At 34.5% G+C, this 25,000-nt stretch overlaps 1 protein-coding gene across 8 annotated transcripts in view; it reads right to left on the reverse strand.

Moving 5' to 3' along the window:
* The window catches only part of LOC106869495 (sodium channel protein para), a 382,200-nt gene that overhangs the window by 49,499 nt on the left and 307,701 nt on the right, over positions 1 to 25,000 (reverse strand). For 4 of the 8 annotated variants that reach the window (XM_052971774.2, XM_052971771.2, XM_089359939.1 and 1 more), the window contains 3 exons: positions 20,941 to 20,961; positions 6,021 to 6,132; positions 433 to 483 (listed from right to left, as the gene is read on the reverse strand). In XM_052971774.2, coding sequence (XP_052827734.1) covers positions 433 to 483; positions 6,021 to 6,132; positions 20,941 to 20,961 — 184 coding nt within the window. The remainder of the gene's footprint in view (positions 1 to 432; positions 484 to 6,020; positions 6,133 to 20,940; positions 20,962 to 25,000) is intronic. The other 4 variants (XM_052971777.2, XM_052971776.2, XM_052971775.2 and 1 more) reach the window with 1 other exon arrangement.

Below are 25,000 nucleotides of genomic sequence, written 5' to 3' on the forward strand. Positions count from 1 at the left end.
TCTGGAAGAAGTTGATGCGTTCTTGTCTAAAAAGACTGGTAGTAAAATTAAAAAATAAGTTAAGAAAGCAGAGCATACTGAGTCTAAACATCACCCAGCCTTACAAAAATGTGCACCAGATTTCCAAAGAAATCTTATTTTTGAATAGCTGACTAATTGTAATAAACTATAAGGGATGAGAAATTGGCATGATTTACCAAGCAGAATGTAAATGATACATAAGAATGCAAAAGTAAAAGAAGAAAAAAAAAGAAAGTGTAGGAAATGCAGAACTGAAAGGATAAAAAAAAATATTTATGTCAAAGATCATTTAGTAGCTGGTTTCAACAAAGAGTGCTTTAAGTGAATTTAGTAAATCAGGGGAAAAGCTGAACATTGTTTCAAGGGTAAGAATATCAATAGAGAAATGGTTAAAAAACAACAAAGACTTACTTGATCTTGCGCCCGACGCATGGTTGATTAAATCTTTTAGAACCATGACATCTGAAATAGGATGAGAAAGTACATGTTAAAAGAGTTAACTTTAAAACATCAAATGTGCATCTTCATATACTTTCATTATATATACAAGGTTACTTATAGAATTAGGTCTGTATTGGTAAGAATTGGATTAAAAATAATAAAAGTGGAGAAGTTATATTTTGGAGTGTGACTTTAGATAAAATCTTCAACTGGAAATGTAAAGATGCTATATATATATATATATATATATATATATATATATATATATATATATATAGATATATGTCAGTGGCAAATCCAGGTTATCAGTGTCACTCAGGCTCATCATAGATTTCGTCACTTGGGCTCATCACAGATTTTGTCACTTGGGCTCATCAGAGATTTCACACAAGACACATGCCTGCTCAAAGAATTTCACATTTTTCTGCAATATTTCTAGCCCCAAATGGCTTATTCTTTTTATTTCTAGCACTATGTATTTCTCCATTTCTAAATTAAGGGTTAAAATAAAGCAACCATGCAAAACACAAGTGATCTTTGCACAGAATAACAACAATCAAATAATGACAGTGGAGTGCACAACAAACGTCAGCGATCTGATTGTCGCCTGTACACTTGACAAGAGATGCCAGTTAGTCTTTTACACCTCCCAGGCTCATTTGTATTAGCCTGAGTTGCTGGATAATCTCTCGTTCTTTTAAGAATATTGTAGAATGGAAACTTTTCATAGATTGGAATTTAAATCTTAATCTCTATAGAAATTTATTGTTTCAAGAAAACATTGAATTTGAATTACTTTTAATTTATATGATTATAGATAACAACTGAGCCTGAGTCAGGCATGTGTGAATGATGTTGAGAGAACATTTGGTATGAATGATATTTTTTGACACAAGGCACCTCTAAGATGATCGCCAGATGCTGAATGAAAATAAATGAACTGTGACCAGGCTCAATAAAAGGAGCCTGAGTTATTGGCTGCAATACTTCTGGACAGTCTCGTTGTTTAAGTTGGTGAATGCTGCCATAATCCTTGCCTTCAGTTCATCTTTGGTGTTACAATGAGTTTTGTTGGTCTCTCACTCAACTGTGCCCCACACATAATAATCAATGAGTCTGAGGCTGTGTGGGAAGATCAATGGAGGCATAATATCACCATCATTAGTGATCACTCCAAACACCATAATGTTGACTGGATGTTTGATTTTTATCACTCTCAGTACATGTTTTGGGGACACAGCAAGCCAAAGGTTCTTCTGTGTGTTCATTATCTGATCCTGGCAGAAATTTTTCTTATCTGAGAAAAATGAAAGCATGTTCAGTTGGAGGGGATGCTTGAGTTTGTTCAAAAGCTTCATAGCACAGTCTTTCCTCTTGTCTTTGATGGCTTGGGATAAAAATTAGCCCTTTCTCATCTTGTATGAGGAATACCAAATGTCTTCATGCACTACCTGCCTGATAAGAGACTCAGACACTCCCATGTCCCTGGCGATGAACCTGACTGACTTGGAAGGATTGTTGTCAATCATGGCCTGCATCACACCCTTTTCTTATCAGAATGATCAGAGTGAGTTTTCTGAACTGCTATACCTTTGTAATCACCATTAGACTCATCCAACTCTTTCTGAATCCCCTGCACTGTCCTCAGATTGACACCCAAACACTCTGAAATGTTCGTACTGGAGCTTCTGGCATGAATGCCAAGCAGTACAGCATGTCATTTCCAAATTTCTAGCACAGTGAATTGCATCATGGTGTTGTTTTTCTCACTATACTGTGTAGTCAACAAAATCAAAAACAAACAATGTGCATGCATGAAATTAAAAATATAAATTTGCCCATCGCACCGTTACATACATACATACATATATATCATCAACATCATCATTTAGCATCTGTTTTTCATGCTGGCATGGGTTAGACAGTTTGACTGGAATTGGTAAGCTGGAGAGTTGTACCAGCCTCCAGTCTGATTTTGGCTTGGTTGCCCTTCCTAATACCAGCCATGTCACTGGCATGGGTGCCTTTTACATGTCACTGGCATGGGTACCTCTTACGTGTCACTGTCATGTGTGCCTTTTATGTGTTGCTGTCATTTGTTTTTTATGTGCTACCATCATGGCTGCCTTTTATGTGTCACCATCATGAGTACCTTTTATATGTTACTAGCACTGTCCACAACTACAATTTCACTTGGCCTGACAAATCTTCTTAACCACAACAAACTGCCAAAAATCTCAATCATGTCATTGCCTCCATAAGACCCAACATCTAGAGATCATGCTTTTCCACCTTGTCCAATGTCTTCCTTGGTTTACCTCTTCCACAGTTCCCTCCACAGTTAGTGATCAACACTTCTTTATGCAGCTGTCCTCGTCCATATGCATCACAAGACCATACCAGTGCAGATGCCTCTTATGCCCAATTTTTTCCTCAAAATGTTTACACACTGTCATACATGCACACTGACATTGCACATCCAGTGAAGCATACTAGCTCCATTTCTTTCAAATCTTTGCATGTCCTCTGCAGTCACAGCCCATGTCTCACTGCTGTGTAGCACGGCTGACTGCACACAGATATATATATATATATATATATATTCTTTTATTTTTTACTTATTTCAGTCATTCAACTGCAGCCATGCTGGAGCACTGCCTTGAAGTGTGTTAGTTTAATAAATCAACCCCCGGACTGATTTTTTTAAAGCGCAGTACTTATTCTATCAGTCTCTTTTGTTGAACTCAGGACGTAAACGCATCAATACTGGTTGTCAAGTGGTATGAGGCACAAGCACAGACACAAAGACACAGGCAGATATATACATATATATACGAGAGTCTTCTTTCAGTTTCTATCTACCAAATCCAATCACAAGATTTTGGTTGGCCTGAGGCTTATAGTAGAAGACATTTGCCCAAGAGACAGAACCCAGAACCATGTGGTTGAGAAGCAAGCTTCTTATCACACAGTCACACCTGCACGTTATGTGAGTGTATATATATATATATATATATATATATGTATATATATCATCATCATCATTATTTAACGTCCGCTTTCCATGCTGGCATGGGTTGGATGGTTTGACTGAGGGGTGGTGAGCCAGAAGGCTGCACCAATCTCCAATCTGATTTGGCAAAGTTTCTACAGCTGGATGCCCTTCCTAAAGCCAACTACTCCGAGAGTGTAGTGGATGCTTTTACGGCCATGCTCAAATGGTGCATTTTATGTGCCACCTGCACAGGAGCCAGTTCGGTGGTACTGGCAATGACCACACTCGCATGGTGCCTTTTTTATGTGCCACCAGCATGGGTGCCAATCAGGTGGTACTGTCATCGGCCACAACAGGGATTTTGCTTGCCTCAACAGGTCTTCGCAAGCATAGTTTATTGTCTACTGATTGAAAGGGTACTCTTATATGGGCTGGTTATACAGCACTGGCATAGGCCACAGTTATGGTCTCACTTGGCTTGCCAGGTCTTCTCAAGCACAGCATATCTCCAAAGGTCTTGGTCACTTGTCATTCGCAACACATGACCATACCAGCACAGTCGTCTCTCTTGCACACCACATCTGATGCTTCTTAAGTCCAACTTTTCTCTCAGGGTGCTTACACTCTGTCTTGTATGCACACTGACATTACACATTCAGCGGAGCATACTGGCTTCATTCCTTGCAAGCTTACGCATATCCTCAGCAGTCACAGCCCATGTTTTACTGCCATGTATCATGGCTGTTCATACACATGCGTCATACAGTCTGCCTTTTACTCTTTTTGCTTCTCTAAGTATCAGCCTATTAACTTTGATCATGAACCAATCCCATCTCTTCCACCCTGTGTGTGTGTGTGTGTGTGTGTGTGTGTGTGTGTGTGTGTGTGTATAATATATATAATATATATGTGTGTATATATAATATATATATATATATATATATATATATATATTGCATCAGCATGGCCGCAGCTCTAAGCTGAAACTAGAGAGAGAGAGAGAGAGAAAGAGAGCGAGAGAGAGAGAGCGAGAGAGAGAGAGAGATAGAGAGAGAGAGAGAGAGAGAGAGAGAGAGAGTAAAGATTATTTGCCAACGTGGTAATCCTGGTTTAGGATGAATGTTACTGTTATTTAATCCTAGGAAACATCGTTTCCAGCTGGCTATACCTATTTCTTTATTGCCCACAAGGGGCTAAACGTAGAGGGGACAAACAAAGGGATTAAGTCGATTACATCAACCCCAGTGTGTAACTGGTACTTAATTTATCGACCCCGAAAAGATGAAAGGCAAAGTCGACCTCAGCGGAATTTGAACTCAGAACGTAACGGCAGACGAAATACCGCTATGCATTTCGCCCGGCGTGCTAACGTTTCTGCCAGCTCGCCGTCTTCCAGCTGGCTATACGACACACTATCTGTATTCTTATATTTCCGAACAAAGACACAGATAGTGTGTCATAAATTAATTATAAAGTTAGAAGTAGAAAAAGAAGCCTTAACTAGCTCGAGATGAATGTCCTTTAGGGACTACACTTGATAAATACAGAATGAACTTTTTAAGATAAATAGAGAGATTAAGAGTAATTAAAAGAAAGAAGAATTGAAGTGAAAATAAAAAAATAAAAAATATTTTTTTATTTTTTACTTTTTTTTTGTGACTTTATCATGAATTCCCATGATTTTTCATGTTTTAATCCAAAATGGAGATGAACACCGTTCCTCTATGTGATTGGCTTGAAAAATTGTTAGGATATTAAGATATTTTCTTAACATAAAACCAATGGTAGCCTTAATACACAAAGAATTTTTATCCATCAATGCAGTGTTGAGCACTCATTTTCATTGTTTGACATTTATATATATATATATATATATACTGAAACGTGTATAGTGCTGCTTGAGTTGTCTATTTTTATATACACATATATGTTTTATATAAAACGGAAACAAGCTTCCTCTTTCTCAAGCACATAAATTTTACTCAACAAATTATATTAATCAGTCCATATTGAATTTGTTTCAAACATTCTATATTTGTTATCTGAACTTGAGGAATACAGTCCTAGTGAATGATTTTCTGTCAAAGTAACCATTCAACGCTTTGCTTCATAACTTTTGAAAAACAAACTATTAGGCTTTAAAGAATCTTCACACATATTTTTCCATGCATGCAGCATCCTTTTCTTTGGGGGGAAAATATTAGAAAATCAGAAGTGACAAACAGCAAAGAAAAACTTCCAGTTGAAGAAACCTTGATCTATCTCCAAAGTAGGTGGCAATGGCCTAAAATCTAGAATCATAAAGTACTATGAGATGTATACTGAAATAGAGTTGCATATGTAAAACAGATTAGGCAGGTTTAAGCATACTTCTATGCACATTAATGTATACATAATGGATGTAGTACAAAATATTAGTTGTTACCTTTTGTGTGTTTCAATGCATACCACCCATCCACGCACATACACACGTGCATGCAAGTAACAAAAAAAAAAAAAAATGATAGTTTGAGAAAGAGAGATTTAATTAAAGAGGAAAATCTTAATAGAAGAGAATACTTACCCTTCATGTCCACTACATTAGATGCACTTGAACTTGGACAAAGAAAGGGATTATTTGCATAATTTTTCTTTTTAGCGGTTTCACAATCTGAGCCACCGCTACTAATGGATTCCTAAAAGGTTAATGTAATGAAATAGAGAGAAAAATTGATTAAAACAACTAAAGACAGTGATTTGCAATGAAGTAATTAAAATGTATAATACAAATTACACAATTATTATTTGTGAACTATCATTTATTTTTGAAAGTTTCATATTTTTCATGACCAGAAATATATTTGTGTGATGAAATGACAGAAATGGAAGACCACTTTACTGAGAACTTAGCACGATTTACTTTACTTTTTCATCCTCTATCTTGTGAGTTGAAATCTAGCCAAAGATCATTTTGATTGCACTACAATAGGATTTATAAAACAAGTACCAAGTGGTTGATTTTTATTGACTATTGACTATAAATTTGTAACCATTTGCAAGAAAAAAAAAGTAACTTATAACACCTTTTGAAAAAGATATACTAAATAATGAAACAGGAACTAGAAATCTGATGTTTTATCCTTTCAATAATAATAATAATAATAATAATAATAATAATAATAATAATTATAATGATGATGATGATGATGACAACAACAATGATGACAATGAAAAAGAAGATACAAAAAGTGATTATAAAGTTTGTGTTGGGAGGTTTACATGGAATTGAATTAAAAATAAAGAAAACCTTTGAAATGTAGGCATCGAAAGTGTGTACACATACACACACACACACGAAAAATAAGTATACATAGTTTATAGCATTTAAAAAAGATGATGATGATGAACCCTTCTGATATAAGAAAACATCTCGGGTCAATTGAGGAACCCTGTCATCCTAAATATCCCTGAAAACCAGGGCAAGCACCCTCTTCAAATGTCATACTTCATCTTACAGGTTTATACTGAGAGTGGTCCCATCTTTTCTTGCCATTGTTGCCATTATCACCCATCTTTCAACAAACTCACTTAAGAACAGCCCTTACCTCTCTACCTTAACCTTCCTTTTCAAGAGCTCTACTAAAGAGAAATCTCTATCCTCATACTGTCCAACATATTACCTTTCTCACTATAGCCATCAGACTGAGGAAAACTGCTTTCCATGCCAATTAAGCAAGGCAAACAATGGACTTGGTTGGCAACCTGGTCCATCCCACATGCAACAGCAGCCGTTCAGCATAAGTCTACAAGTCAGCAATATCTAGATACTGAATGAGTGTGTGCAAAAAGGTTTCATCACTCAGCATGCATCTCGAACAGGCCTGACTGATGATTCTCTCATGCCTGGAGAGCTTATCTCATATTGGTAGTGCCCCTTGGTAGCACTGCTAGGTCAAGGACTTGGAGAAATTATTCATAGTAGACCCTGATTTAAGCAAACTGGCTAGTTCATTTTCGTTGATGCCTAGTCAGTCTCTCTAAGAATGTCATCACTCTTCCCACCATGTCATCATTCTTCCTCAACAGGTTGCTAGAGAGGAATATCCACCAATTCTGTTGCTCGACTGGTAGAGGATAGTGAGCACCTGACAACATTTTAGATGCCAGACATCTAGTCTTGGTCTTTACTTTATCTAGGACTTGAGCTCCGTCAAGGATTTGAGCTGTAGAAAAATGTGCCTCATGACTCTGTAGATGGTGTAGCCTCAGTATGTTTCTCAGCAGCTAAAGTATGCCTGACGTACCACGCAGAGGGTGCTAGCATCAGATAGACCACCTGACCTGTGAAATACATCTCTTCCACAAGTAACCATATAACAGATTCTCCAGCCTGGGGCAATGCATGACTGTCAGGTGGTAAATAATAATGAGAGGTGATATAGGCATTCACCATCTCTGCCTAACCTTTTAGAGATAGCTTCCTTATAGCCCATTTCTGTGTAAGATTGGCTACCCACTGTGTCATTTTATCCCAGTTCCAGTTTACTTGGAGTTCAGGTCTGTCTAAACCCGAACCCAAGCAGTTTAACCAGTCTATCCATCCAGTATCCCATAATGCCATCTGATGACATTGACCTGCCTCTCCAGGTGCCAAACCTCAATTCCAATGACTTGTTCAGGTTGATCTTAGCTCTTACCACTGTTTCCAATTCCTTTAGAATAAAGCCAACTTGTCTCTACTTTGATGTCATCTGACATTATGGGGATGTCATTAGCATAAACTGTTATGACCCTCCTGAGACCCAATTCAAAAGAGATGCCCCTCAACTGTTTCAATTTCCACAGCAGTGGCTTAAGAGCCAATATATACAGAAGAAGCAAGAGAGAGAATCCCTGTCAGACTGAACTAGTGATGCAAAATAGTCCAGAATAGTAGCCTCTTACTTTGACCACTGTGCAAATGTTGCAGTGCATTGAAGTGATCCAGTTTCTGAAAACAGATTCAAACCTGGTTGATTTCATGACAGCTTCCAAGTAATGATGCTCAAATCTATCAAATGCTTTTGACCAATCCAAACTGATTAGGACCCTACCAAAGCCAATATTGTTCCGAATTCTCTCTATCATGCATTGCATCATGTGGAGGTTGTCATGGATCGACCTGTTTGGAACTGCACATGTTTACACTCCCTCAACCAGACTATTGATAACACCTTGACCAAAATCTTAAACTCTGTGTTTAGCAGAGTTATGGGTGAAAAGTTGTAAATGATGTTACCTTTACTGGCATCCTTTCTCAGCAGTGTTACCACTCCCCAACTCACAGCACTAGGAATTCTCCTAGATACCTGTTGCAGTGGACACCTGCAAGAAGTCATCAAACAAGTCTGATATGGACTCAGAGAATTTATAGGGTATACTTTCCAAACCAGGTAATTTTTGACTTGTGCAACTACTCATTGCCATCTGTATTTCAGCAGGTATTGGCTTTCTGCAGAACCTCAGGTATTCTGGTGAGAGCTGCAGTAGGCTGTCAAGAGAAGAATTAAAGTCCATTGCTGTCTTTGACCCATTGCTTGCCCCAAAGTTGGTCAAAGTGTTGCTGGAAAGTTCACACATCTCAGAACTGAGTAGCATGGACTTGTTTCAAGCTGTCAAAGATCTAATTGTGGTTTTGTTGCTGTGTTGTACCTCCATTTCTGAAGCCCATCAAACAGCTTTTTGTTCCTTTATGCTTTAGCACAAGGGCCTGAGCTTTGACAATGTTTCCTGTCACAGAAATGGTCAAGAGCCATTCTTGCAGCTAGTATATTGGTTGCAATGTTTTTACTAATTGCTTCTTCTTGATTGCTAACTAGTTATCTCCCAATCTATTTCTCTGTTACTAGCACTTTTCTAAACACAATAAATTATGATCTAATTGTCTATTTCAGAGCACCTTACAAGTGACTGTTGACACTTACTCCTGTCAACTGCCAATTGATTAATTTACTAACCCATTCCCTGCAGTTTTTGTATGCTGATAAGGGCACATTTAACTTCCAGTAACTGGAACTGCCTATATGTCCTATTTGTGTTGATTGAGAAGATACAGATTTATGGTCTGTGTAGCCAGCTAGCTTTAACTATGAACATCTCATACCATTCCTATCCACTCGTCTAATAGACACTCTATCTAGCTATGATCTGGATGACCCACTATGGTTGATCCATGTCCACATTGGCACATAAGGGAAATCCATAATAATGATAATGATGAAAATGATGATGATGATGATAATAATAATAATAATCATAATAATGATGATGATAATAATTGTTTCTAATTTCGGTGCAAAACCAGCAATTTTGATGGGAAGGGTTTATTTGATACCACAAACACATTATTTGACTGGTATTTTATAGTCCCTGAAAGGATTAATTGTAAAGTTGACCTAGGCAGGAACTAAACTCAGAATGTAAAGTGCTGGAAGAAATACTGCAAGGTATTCTTTCTGACACTCTAACAATTTTGCAAATTCACCACCCTAATAATAATGACTATAACAGCAATAATAATTTTCTGTATTACATTTTCTATATTACAAAGTTTGAGATAGGGTAGGGGTTAGCAGGTTAATGAATTACATTGATCCCAGTACTTAACTGGTATTTTATTTTATTGATGGACCTCATTGACAAATGTCATAAATTTGAGGGAAAGCAGAATCAATTCAATTGATTCTCAGTAATGACTATAATTTATTTGATCACTTCTGAAAAAATGAAAGACAAACATAACCAGGGCAGACTTTGAACATAGAAAGTAAAAGTGTTGCAAGATATTTGGTTCACTGCTTGATCTATTCTGCAATTTGCAAATAATAATGATAAGAGTAATTATTTGTCTTAATAATTTCTTGATATGTCCTCAAATTATGATTTCAATATTGTTATTAATAAAAAATATTTTTCATTTTAATATACATTTATTTGAATATTCAAGTGAAAAAAAGTAATATGTTCACTTTCAGCTTAGTAAATTTAGAAGCTGAATCATACATGAAACATTTGCCAACTCCCTTTTTGCAGCAGGTAAGTCCAGCAACTTGATAAAAAAAATTTAATCTAATATTTACATGATACTTTCATGCTTTCTTGACTGAATTGTCTTGAATGAACAGAAGATATTATAATAAAAATGTGAGAGAACTGAATATGGAAATACACCCACCCCACACAGTAACCATGTAAGTGCCTGTAGTCAAAACCCTAATTTTTGCTATGTTTCTACTGAGAATGCATTTACTAATTCTACAACAGCCTGAGGTTAATGAATCAAGCTGAAGGATTACTGAAGAAATTCATTCTATGATTCTTAAGAATTATTCTTGGAGATCTTGGTTTCAGTGGTTCTGTTCATGTTAGTAATCTGGTGTTCAGATGTTATTCTATGTCCTGTATTATTAATTTCATTCATGATTCATCCAGATTCACTCTTCTATCAACCTTTGTGATAACATTATGTAGGAAACATAAGAGGAGTGGTTCAACTTGTAAAGATTCCCTGTATTATCTGAAAGAACATAGATATCTTGATGTTTGCAATTTCTTTTATTATATACAAACCATAATCATTGTTTTAATATCTACTTTTCCATACTTTCTTTAAGGTAAATTTTCTACAGCCAGATGCTCTTCTTGTCACCAACTAACACTTGTTTCTAAGCAAGGTAATATTTACCCCTAGTCCAAACATGGTTTCAAGAAATATTGCATTTTATACGATGGTGGTGTTTTGTTTATAATTAGTACATGATACCAAGATATGGACATAGAAACATACACACACAAAACACACACAAAACTGCTTTTCAGTTTCACATATAAAATTCACTCACAATGCTTTGGATGGCCAGAAATTATAGTTGGAGATACTAGACCAAGGTGCCACGAGGTGGCAGTAAAACTGAAATGACTTTGTTGGGAAGTGAACTTCTTAACCATACATTCAAGTTTTTGCTTATAAATAGTTATATAGTAATAGCGTAAAAAAATCCAAAACATTCCTAAATCAGTGATACATTCAAGGAAAGTGAAACTCTTCTGCAGAAACATATTCATTTGAAACTTCAACTGAAACTTCTTCAGAAACATTTTAAAACCCAGCCAAATATGTCTGTGTGTATGTGTGTTTGTGTGTGTGTTGTGTGTGTGTGAATATATATATATATATATATATATTGTGTCTGGTGAGAGTCATATTGTACTAATGCCTTATTATCTAATACTCACACCAGTTCGATTTTCACTCATTTATTATTTATATTTTTCTTTCAAAATTTTCATTGCTTTTGTAACTTTGTTAATGGATGCTGACTCTGTCCATTATTGGAGCTGCGTTCTTTTTTGTCAGTTTATGCACATGTGTGTGCATCAACATGCATGTGTGCTTGTGTATGCACATATGTATGTATACATGTATGTTTGTATGTATGTATATATATGCATGTATGTGTGTATACATATATGTATGTATGTAAGTATTCTGCATATTCATGTGTTTCTGTGTTTGTATGTATGTATGTATGTATGTATGTGTGTGTGTGTGTAGGCATGTTGTCTGTCTGTATTACTTATGTACCTATCGATCTACTTACCTATGTATCTACTATGTTTACCTACATATCCATTTACCTGCCTATATATATATATACATATATATATATATATATATATATATATATTTGCCTGCATAACAACCTACTGGCAAATGTACTGTATGTATATTCTGTGGGTACTGGGGTAAATATATGGTCGAAGTCAAATCATGACCAAGTAAGACCACTTCTTAAACCCAACTCATTCTAAGAAACCCTTTACATTTGGTTTCCTTGTTGCTGATGACATCTCATATGGCCCTTGAAGTATGTAATGCGCTTGTAAGTCATTTTGCATTGATTACACATTAGTTTCTAGCGCTAACCTATTTTGATGATGGAATTAATATTGTTGAGTTAGTCGACCAGCTGATCTACATGTTTTGTTAGACAAGGTGCACAAGAAACCATGTTGGCGAGCTGGCAGAAACGTTAGCATGCTGGGCGAAATGGTTAGCAGTATTTCGTCTGCCGCTACGTTCTGAGTTCAAATTCTGCCGAGGTTGACTTTGCCTTTCATCTTTTCGGGGTCGATTAAATAGGTACCAGTTACGCACTGGGGTCGATATAATTGACTTAATCCATTTGTCTGTCCTTGTTTGTCCCCTCTGTGTGTAGCCCCTTGTGGGCAGTAAAGAAATAAGAAATCATGCTGGATATCATATTGGTAGATAGAGGTGTCTCTATGTTTGTGGCTGAATAGACCTGCCTTTGAGAAGCAGACATGACTACACTGAGCAGTCAAAAGAGACTCTTTCATGCTCTTCTCAGGGACAGGGTTCATATCTTCCATATATTTACCAGCATGGCAGTTTCAATATTGATATTTTTAAGGGTATCTTTAAGGTTGTCTTTGAAATGCCTGTGTGGCTTGCACTGGGGATATGTTCTTTGCTTATGTTCGCTATATAGCACCTATTTTGGTATGAGGGTTCTTTTAAGTGGACAAGACAACCAAACCATCTAAATTAGTGTTTCATGATTATGGACTTGATATTCATCATTTTCATCTACTGCAGTGCTCTTATATTAAGCACATGAGATTGCCATGAGATATTCAAGATATGCAAGTATCGCTGGCAGAATCATTTGAGATGCTGAACATGCCTGCTACAGGTTGTCCAGGTTTTGTAACCATTCAATTCTGCAGTTAAGACAACTGCTTGATAGACATTGCTGGAACCAAAGGGTTTTAAAGTCAACTTAGCAAAGACTGAAGTTCTAATTAGCAGGGAAACAGATAGAAGAGTAATCCCTTCAGGTAAATGGCTGTTCCATATGTAGACAAGGATTTGATGGAAACTGAAAGAAGCTGTTTTGTGTGTGTGAGTGTGTGTGTGTGTGTGTGTGTGTGTGTGTGTGTGAGTACATGTGTACCAATGTCTTGATATCATGTGACGGTTGTAAACGAGTTTCATTATCATATGAGTGATGTGGTTTGTTTCATGTAGTCCATGAAAAAACATATCTGGCTATGGAAAAATATTACCTTATTCAGAAACAGGTGAGTGTTAGTGACAGAGAAAGCATCTGGCTGTTGAAAATCTACCTAAACAGAATTCTGTTTAACCCATGCAAGTATGAAAAAATATATGTTAAAATGATGACATGCACACACACACACACACATACACACACACACACATGCACACGCACACGCACGCACATACGCACATTTATATATGCATTCATATATGAGGGTGGGCTGAAAAGTTCATAGGCTGACTAAGAAGGACTGATACTAGGGCTGGGAAATCATGCATGCATTAATTTCAACTCTTCTTATCAATAACTGCATTGTTTATTTCCAGGTAAACTGACATCTGACTTTTTGAAGAAGACTTCGAAAGTAACTAAGTGTGACTTCTCTTGAAAATGGACAAAATTTGCCATCATGATGGCAGAAAAAGTGTTTAGTCTCCAAGGACATTCATGCTGACTTAGTTTCTGCATTAGAGGTTGATGCTCCAGCTTTATCAACAAGGAAAATGTAGATAGTTGAATTTAGGAGGGGAAGGGAAAGTCTTGAAAATGACCTAATGGCTGGATGTCCTGCAACTGCAACCACCAAGGAAAACATTGTGTTCACCACATGCTGATGGATGACAAACAATTTACTATAAATCAAATAGCCAATGCTATTAGTGTATCTTGTGAGAGAATTAAGAATATTCTCCCCAGTGAAGTTGGCATGACAAAGATTTCTGCTCAGTGTCTGATACCTGATCAAAAGCACACCAGGGAAAATCTGACTTTGTCTGAGGTAGATCCAACTAGATTCCTTGAATGTTTCCTAATCCAGGATGAGTATTGGGTTCATTACTTTGAGTCAGAGACAAAGAGGCAATCCATGCAGTAGAAACACCCCCTCTTCACCAGCTTCAAAGAGGGCCACAGTTGTTTCATCTGCAGGGAAAGTGATGGCCTCAGTTTTTGGGATGCAAAAGGCATTGTGTTTATTGACTATCTTCAAAAAGGCCATACCATCAACAGAGAGTACTATGCCAACTTGCTGAAAGGCTATCAAAACCAAATACCTAAAAAAAATTGATGAAAGGGGTCTCGTTTCATCAGGACAATGCTCTAGCACACAAGTCCTGGCTTTCAATGACTGCTGTGTATGACTGTGGCTTTGAACTGGTTGATCATCCTTCTTATTCTCTTGATTTGGCCCCATGTGACTATCATCTATTCCCCAACATGGAAAACATACTTGACTGGGTACTATATTGCAGTGATGATGACATCATATCCACTGTTGATGACAAGATGAAAACTTCTTCACCAATGGGATCCAAGCATGTAACACTGATGGAAGAAGTTTGTGGACAACAGGGGCAACTATGTTGAAAAATAAACCCAATTGGTCACATTCCATGAGAGTGTCTTGGTCAGCCTATGAACTTTTCAGCTGACCTTCATATATGTAAATATATTGAGAAAAAAGTTAGGCAAAAGAGGAATCAGATGTAGCATGCAAGGGAGAAGCCTATGATAGTTTGGTCATGTGATGTGTATGGAACATGTGGAAGCGGGAGTTCCAAGAAGACATGGGATGAAGTTGTGAGGGCTGATCTCAAAATGTTGACCCTCATGGAGGAGATGACAATAGACCAGGATATCTGGCGATATCATTTACTAGAAGACCAGTCAATCTCAGCAAAAGTGAGTTCTAGAAGTTCTGCTTATCATGTGCTTTCCACCCACATGTTACAGTGATTCCTCCCCACCTGATGAACCAAATTACCTCTCATCATGCACTATGCAAACCTCTACCTTTCTGCTCCATCAGCTTAACCTCATCTTGTCATCTCTCCATCTTGTCCTCCCCACCTGCCAACTGTATCATTACTATCCTTCTGCTCCCTCCACCTACTCTCTTCTACATTTCTATCCTCCTTTACTCATGACTCATCAGTCATCACCTTTCTACCCTACCCAACCCAATTTCTTTTACAGCCACAGGCTGCCTCCCTATTCCCTCATTCCCTGCCCTCCATACAATCTTGCAATAGCCCCAAAGTTAGACTTCATCTGAAGAAGGCTATGCTTTCAATTTGGTGGGATTGGAAGGATGTTGTCTTTCTTCTACTTACCTCATGCCTTGACAGGCCACCTAAACACCTCATCTCCTATCTATCTCTTTGCAGCTCCAACTGAACTTTTTCTCCCTTTCCTATTAATGTGAGTAACCATGAATCTCTTCTACAAGAACCTGCTCTGCCATCACCCTTCTTTCACACTCAAACCTCTCATCCCTGTGCCACAAAAATAGCATCCAGTACACTCTGTAAAGTGGTTGGCATTAGGAAGGGCATCCAACTATAGAAATTATGTCAAAGTTGACACTAAAAGTTGATGCAGCCCTCAGATCCTGTTGAACCATCCAGCCGATGACAGCATAGAAGATGGACATCATACCTACACACACACACGTTCAGGTGTAGGTGTATGATAAAAGTTTGTTTTGCAACCACATGGTTCTTGGTTCGATCTCACTGCATGGCATCTTTGCCAATTGTTTTCTAGCTATAGCCCTGATCTAATCAAAGTCTTGTGAGTAGATTTGGCAGATGGAAACTGAAAGAAGCCTATCACATGTATGTGTGTGTGTGTTTATGTGTTTGTTCTTAGCTGGACAGCCAACTATTTTATTGATGTCAAAAGGATAAAAGGCAAAATCGACTTTCACAACATCTGAATTCATAATGTAAAGAGCTGGAAAAATAATTCTTTCTACGATAGGTACAAGGCCTGAAAGTTTGGGGAATGTGTCTAGCAAATTACTTCAGCCCCAGCATTTGATTGGTACTTCTTTTTTCTAGCCCTGAAAGTTGACTTGGTGAAATTTGAATTCAGAAGTTAAGCTGGAAGAAATACCACTAAGTATTTTCTCTGGAGTGTTGATGAGTCTGTCAGCTTGCCACCATCAAGACAATTGAATAATAATGTTTTCAAATTTTGGCACAAGGCCAACAAATTTTGAGTGGTGGTGGTGGTGGGGAAGTACTTGGCTGGTATTAATTTTATCAACTTTGAAAAGATGAAAGACAAAGTCAGCTGTGGTGGAATTTGAACTCAGAAAGTGCTGCTAAGCATTTTGTCTGGCATGCTAACAATTCTGCCAGCTCACCACCTTAATAATAATAATAATAATAATAATAATAATAATAATAATAATAATAATAATAATAATAATAATAATAATAATAATAATAATAATAATAACAATAGTTATAATAATAACAATAATAATAATAATAAATGCCCTAATGCAGCACCAAGCAGTGTCTCTCATGGCTTCTGATTTTTAACTGATTGGAAGTGTTATCATGTACATGTTCTATCTTGGTGTAAAAGATGGGCTACACCATAGAATTGCTTGTTAGTTGCTTGATCTTAACCAGCTGAGCATGTCCCTTAGTGGCTGGTAATATGTGCAGCTCTTATCATGACTAGTGGAGGAGCATTATAACCATGTGGTGGGAGGAATTCTTTGGGGTTTGGATAATTCACCTCTGGAAACTTGGGTGTTTTGTTCATCATCCTTAAACAACCCTTATTCAGGAACCTTTTGAGTGGAATAGGCTACTTGACCTGATGAAAATTCTAACTGTGCCCAATCTGCAAGGTCATGCACTGTTTGTCTTGATATGAGATCACCATGTTGTGCACATATGGTTGTAATGCATGTACCTGGTGTACTCTTATGAGACAGGTAGTCATGATGGGTATGTTGGGCTTCCTATATTTGTACCCTAGTGTCACTTCGATGCCATGCACTTCTCTCTCACTCAATAATAATAATAATAATAATAGCAACAACAATAGCAACAATAACAACAACACTAATAATAATAATAATAATAATAATAATAATAATAATAATAATAATAATAATAATAATAATAACTGATTCTGATTTAGGCACAGGGCCAGAAGTTTTGTGGCTTAGGGACTAGTGACTCCAGTACTTAACCGCTACATTATTTTATTGACTCCAAAAGGATGAAAAGAAAATGTCAACACTGGAGAGATTTTAACTCAGAACATAAAGAGCTAGAACAAATATTGCAAATGCAAAACTGCTTTAAGGCACTACACTTTCAGTTTGTAGGAAATGAAACAGGTGAAGTAAATGACACCTTTTTTAAATGCATTTCCAGGAATGTAAAGTGTTCACTATGTGGAGTATGCTTGTATACTATTTTTCAATTTTAATTAACTTCAACACTTTATCTCATGATATGGAGATTAAGGTTAGGGTGATTGTTTGGTTGGATACTTGCTGAAGATGAGCTTTTGTAGAGCAACAGTTACACTTCTCAGTGATTCATTGGACACTTAGAGGAATATCTCATCTCTTTTAACTTGCCCAGTATTTTGTGCATACTTGCTCTGCCTATGTATTTAAAACTGATGAAAATAACAACAAAACATCAGCCATAGTGTTACTTTTTAATAGTATTTGGGTAGCCCTCATCAACACTAATGAATTTGCTGCATGACAAGAATTATTTAGTTAAACAAAGAAGTAGGTGGCAATTTAGGTGTAGTTATAGATGTGCATTTGAGTTCAATTCCACAGTATGGTAACTCTGGCAACTGCCTACTTTTGGTTGACCAATATTTTGCACATGGAACTTTGTAGAGAGAAATTGTACAAAAGTTTGTTGTGTGTGTGTGTGTGTGTGTGTGGTGTGTGTGCGAGTACGTGTATATATGTGTTTTTTAAAATTATAATGGTCAACTAAAGATGACTGTTGTGTCTTGTAACTGGGTTTGGACAAATAGAAATTGATATAAAAAGCACCAGACTAAAATAAGTGCTAGGGTTGATATAATTGGTTAAACCTTTGAAAGTGGTGGTGTAAGATTGGCTGCCATCTAATAAATGAAACCATTAAAAGAATAAAGAAATTGATCTATAATCTAATTTTCAGGTGCCTTTAATATCTGAAACTTGAAATGGGGTCTTTTCTCACTTTCTCTTCTGTACTGAGGACAATCTGTAAAATATAATAGATAATAGATCCTACTCAGGTCGTAGATGTAGCTAACTTTTGTTACTTTCTGTTACCAGTTAATCTTTTATCAGTTTGATATTTGCACTGTTGACAAACTAACTATTTCTTTTATTATTGTTATCTAAACTCAGATAAGAGCTGATAGAGAAGCTCTATGATTAACAATACTCCAGTTGTGACCATTCTGTTTGTTTTTAATTAGTATAATTCTAGAACTAAATAATCCAATGTATTCTTCCCCCACATTTTTTAGATAGTAGGGTGTGTTTTAAGGGTGATTTGGTAGTATTTCTAGACTGTGTAGAATCCCACTCATAGGTTCATTATTTTCATTGTTGTTGTTTAACAACATTTGTTAATTTCATGTCATGTGCACAATGTTGTGCTTGAAATTTAACATATTAGGTTTGATCTTCAAAAAGAAGATGAAGAAATAGACTGACATGGAATTGGTGAATGAAGGGATACTGAATACTCAATCCCAATAAACATAAAATGAGAGAAGAATTGTTAGGAGAAGGGATATTAAATGGAAAAGTTTTAAGAGGGTTTGGAAAAACAAACAAAAACCTAGTTTTAAAGGCTGTATAAAGTGAAGGCAGAAACTGGCCAGAGAAACTGAACTTCAAATGAAAAGAGATAAGAATAAAGTATATCTCCAGTTTTGAGGTTAAGAGAATTCCAGAGAAAATTTCTTTTAAGTAATAATATATTAAGTGTGAATACTATTCTCTAGGATGAGGTTTTTGATCATACCAATTCACATTGCTTGTATTATGTGTGTGCTTATGTTCCTTTCCCTTATGGTATCACACAATTGGTCTCTCCTTGGATAATTCCATTATCATATCAGTGTTTCTATGAGAAGTTGCTAACTCCTCACTCAATTCTTCTCCATTTGTGGTTCCCCACAACCTTTATCATGGTGCAATTTAGCTGATTGTGTGTGTGTGTGTGTGTGTGAAAGAGAGAGAGAGAGAGAGAGAGAGAGAGAGAGAGAGAGAGCATAATGTGGCATAAAAACAAATGGAACATCTGTTAGAGAATGAGTTCCTTTATATTACAATCATACTTATTAAAATTTTACAGTTTGTCTTTGCAAAGTTAAAATTGCATATTGACATTATTTGTTGTTGTTGTTATTGTTCTTGTTGTTATTAGTCTTCTATAAGTTATTTGACCAAAAACTTGAAGTTAGAAGTTAGTAATATTATCCCAATTAGATAGATATATTAAAAGGGTCGTATATATATTTGTTATGAAAATAATCTTTTTTATAGAATTCATTTGTTCATATTTACATGTCAATAAAACTACATCAAATATAATGGAATATTGACTTCCTAGTTAGGTACAAGGTGTTTGATAAATAATAAGGAGCATGATTAATAGATTTAATCTTTGTTGATTATTGACTTTTTAGAAATAAAGAATAAAGTTAATCCTAACAGAACGTGAATGCAGAAATGGAATACAGAAATTACTACAGTAAAACATGGTTATATCCTTTATCATTTTTACCAAGATGGTCAGAGATAGAATGAGTTAGCTTTAAAAAAAAAATTAGCATTATGGTTTTGATAAAATGAATGAAAGATAAATTCATTTGTGAACTTTGAGATATGAAGTTTAAACAAAATATACTTTTAGTTGGTTTAAGGCTACTCAAAACAATTTCATTAAAAAAAGCTTGCAGTTTACAGATACCTATATCCATATTGAAAATAAATGTTCTAGAATAGTTTTAAGAAGCTTGATTGAAAAATGTATGTAAAACTTCAAATATATTTTTGTTGGGAAAAAATGCCTTTAAAGGAAGTAAGAGGTAGATTAGCCTATCAAGGAATGCAAATCAATGTAACTAAATAGAGAAAAATCCTCCTCAAACTTGAATTCTATCCAATGAGAAATGAATCAGGCTTAATAGAAGTATCCTGTGTCGTGAATAAATTCATCAAAAATAAAAGGAGGCTAACTATGCCATGATAAAGAAATAATTCAAAAGTCTAGGACTATGAAGCAAAATTGTTAGGTATGGCTGATGAGAAACAGGTAGTGATAAAATAAAATTTTAATAAATGAAATGTTTAAGCATGAAAATGTTAAAATGAAGATTTTTTTCTAGAATAAAATAGAAAAACTATTGATTTTGTGGTCAAGGTTTTTTTTTTCTTTGGAATATAAACTTTGCATAAATAAATAATACAATATGAGAGGATAAAATAATAATAATAATAATAATAATAATAATAATAATAATAATAATATCACATAGCCATTAAATATTATACAAATGTGAATCTATAGCAAAATACTGTTTAATTTTATGGGTGTTTACCTCAGATAACATCGGAAAGCACTTTTGTGAAATAAGTAGTGTAAAAGAAATGAAAATATATAAAACAGAATTGTTAAAAATTTAATTGAATTACAATTCTGTAATTATCATGAAACATTCTTTAGTTTTATTCTATATATTATTTTTCACAAAAGCAATACTTAAGTTAATTATAAAGATAAAATATGAAAGTTTTGGGCGTGCTTAACCATGATAAATCATATTCATAGATGCAGAAGCATGGATATTCAGATAATGTAAGCATTAAGTACATTTTATATGGCTGCTGGAGTGACATACAGACACACATAATTATATATCATACACATGAAACAATATGACGAGTATGTTAACATAAATTAGAGATGTACAGAAATTAGATACCTTACACAATCATTTTATACGTATTCTCAATCATATATAAATTACATATATAGTATATATTAAATATAAATACATAACATTTTTTCACTACATATTACAAATGTAATAAATAAGCAGACATACTCGCACCCACACAAACACACACCTGCACACTATATATATATATATATATATATATATATATATATATATATATATGAGTAATTATATATAGAAATATATATAAAGTGGTAAAAATCTCAAACAATGCAATGTACATTTAATTGCAATGCTAAAAATAATCAGCGTATCAACATTATTTTGATAATGTTTTTAAAATGCATTTTACAAACCCTCTATTGTCCAAAAATGGCTGTAAGATATTTTATCAAATATTTCAAGTATTTCTATAATATAAAGTTGTCGTTAAATAAATGAATTTAACAAAATGTTTGACAATTCCTCTACATACATTTTAACTAAAACCAAATAATTAAGTCTGATTTGCAAACATATAAAAAAAATTCTTAAAGTATTTAACATTAAATAGCTAAAAGAGTGGGACATGGACTAATTTAGAACTTAATATTTAATGATATTCACATTTTCCCCTGTTGTTCTTTGACATAAAACTGTCTATTTTAAACTACTTATATTCAAATTAAAACTTCCCATCATAATTTTATATAAGAACTTTTTGTTAAGTTATTTCTAAGCGGTTACATTGATTATTTGTGCATGTACAGCTTAGGGAAAAAATTTACCTGATGATATTTGCAAGTACATTCCTCTAAAATATAAACATGGCTATAGTAACCAGAACAGTAAAAAATATTCATGTTTCACATGTTTCATCTATATTTATTCTGGTGTTATACAAAGTGGTTAGGATCTGGATATATGAGCATTATCTTCAATGACTAAGTAATGTTGACTGATGACATGATAAAGTTTTTAATTTCATCACGCTTGAGATCAAAGAATGACTTGTGTGTCAAGAAAACAGCAAAGCAATAACCTCATTGAAAATATAATTTAAGTGAAAAATGTATTTAAGCCTTTTTTAGAAAAAAAAAGTACATGCATGTGTGAATATGAATCAATATTATTTATAGTGTGATATTATTTACAAGATATATGTAGGGCTGCAATATCCCAATGTGTTTTTTCCATATTTATAACAGTAGGATAGGATTTGAGGGATATTTGGCTGCTACTTCTAGCAAATTGAGTGTTCATGTGAGAAGCTCCCTCATTATAGTGTAACACAGTAACAAAATGCTGTTAGAGTATCTTAGGATGTGGAGTGCTTACATATCTACATCAATTAAAAGCCCAAATAAAGAAGCATGAAAGAGACTAAGATTATTTGTAGGACATATTTCTGAGAATTCTTCAAGTGGGCATTCATGAGTCTTGGAGAGTTCTATGATTGTAAGAAGACTGTTATTCCTTTTATGAATCAGAAACATATTAAATGTAGGAAAACAAACTAATTATCAGCCACAGATGAAATCTTTCTACATTTTTTTCTTAGAGAATAAAAAAATAAAATGATTCTATTGCACTTAAAGTATTAAGGATAATCTATTTTAAAGTTAAATATTCTATTAATTATGCAAATTGCTAATCCTTATAATATAAAAAAATAAAAAGTAATGAAATCCAATTTCAGATTATGATAAAATAGTCTTAAGCTAATTACTTCATAAACTATCAAACAATGATTGGTATCAGGTAAATTGGAGACAAATAAACTTCATTACAACTTTTTATCTTTACTAACCATTTTGAAGGACAATAGATATCTGAAGTTTACTGAAGTAAACTTGCTGTCAATTAAGAATGTTAGAGTTAAAATTTGCAATGATAATTTTAAGTCAAAACAAATAAAAATCTTCATAGGCCCTCCTCCAGAACTAAACTCATACCAAATCTTCAAGGAATATAACATTTCTTTTTCTCTTTAATCTTAACTTTAAATTTTCAACTTTTATTGTTTACCTCAAACCAGAATCTTTTAAATTAGTTCATGAAAGAAATTCCTGAAAAAAAACACAGCATCTTGATAAAACACAAAATGAATTCCTATTCCATTACAATGTTTAATTCCAATGTGATAAAGACGAATTTGGAAAGTGACAAACTCATTTTGAAAGAATTCTATTTAAATGAATTCTAGAATCCATTTATAGAAAATAATACAAATAAAGAAATTATTTAAGTTCTGAGTTGTAATAAACATTTGAAGACAGACATGAGTTAGATGAAATTTTAGCTGCTAATATTAGGCATGAATGAAAACATTGAATTGATTTACAATTGGATATGTGCACGTAATTGTGGTATCCCTATCTTGATTTGAAAACAAAAGTAGTATATATATATATATATATATATATATATATATATATATATATATATATATATAGTAGGAGCAATAATAATAAATATATGCTAATATTTAATTTTAATCACATGGTAATAAAATAAAAATAATTTTGTTTTATGAAATCCTTTGGATATATTGAGAAAGGTACACTTAAAGCAAGGCTGTGTTGACAGAGGGGTGCAACAATATCTGGATAGTATTGGAAGCCCAACTGGATAGTAGGTGTGTAGGAACCATGAAAAAATGCAAACAATTTTATTAAGAACTAAATTTAAAAACCTATGGATAAAATATTGCATAAAATATAGATAAAATACAATTTTGCTTTCAGAAGGTGTTTAGATGATGAACATATTTTGCAGCTACAAGTGTTTCTGAAAATGTTCTTATTTTTCATTTTCTTGGAAGATTATTCAGTTTATCCAGTAATTTTATTAAAAAGAAAAAAACAAGTATCTGAATATGAAGAATTTGAGCAAGACCGTTTCAGAAGAGAATTTTGGATGAAGAGTGTCTGATTTAATGATGGTAGATTTCTGGTCTGGTAATGACAATAGATAATATGATATTGTCAGGTGTCTGGCTCATTCTAATTATAGGTGCATGTTTGCTGCATTCTAATAATGATGGCCTGATGTCCTTGAGGTGTTTGGTCACTCAATATAGGATTTTTGATTGAAATAAATCTCAACTCTTCTTTAGCATTTATTGCCTGATTAGATTATTATCCTGTTGTCCTATAATCTCTTTTTACATGAGTTTTCAAATGAGAGAAAGATAAATAGAGAAATAGCATTGAAGACAGAGAGAGGAAACAAGATATAGAGAAAAAGACTGAGAATAAGAAAGACAGATGAGGAACAGGTAAGACAGATTAATAACAAATTGAAAGAGAGAATGATAATAGCCTTGACTATATCTATTTATTCCTTCATATTAAATATAAAGATGATTTTTCACTGAAGGTATCAAAGATATCTTTGTATGATATATTGCAAGACTTTCTTTGGATAAAAGGAAACAAGAAAAGAGGAAACAGAAAGAATTTAAAGACCTCAGTTATCAGTAGCTTGCTGACTTATTCATTGTCTCTTTTATCTTATTGTAAAAGAAATATTTCTGTCTTACAGTATAAATAAATATAAATGTAAGCTTAATTAGTATTGGAACAACACCAACAACAACAACAATGGCAACAAGGTACAAGGAAATGCCAAGCTCAAAGCAAAACATTACATCTCCAAAGGAAATAGTAATTGACATGAAGGAAAAAGCTAATCCTTTATTATTAGAGTTGGTTTGCAT

The sequence above is a fragment of the Octopus bimaculoides genome, chromosome 11 (assembly GCF_046866305.1).
Source record: "Octopus bimaculoides isolate indiv1 chromosome 11, ASM4686630v1, whole genome shotgun sequence".
In the NCBI taxonomy this organism is placed as follows: Eukaryota; Metazoa; Mollusca; class Cephalopoda; order Octopoda; family Octopodidae; genus Octopus; species Octopus bimaculoides.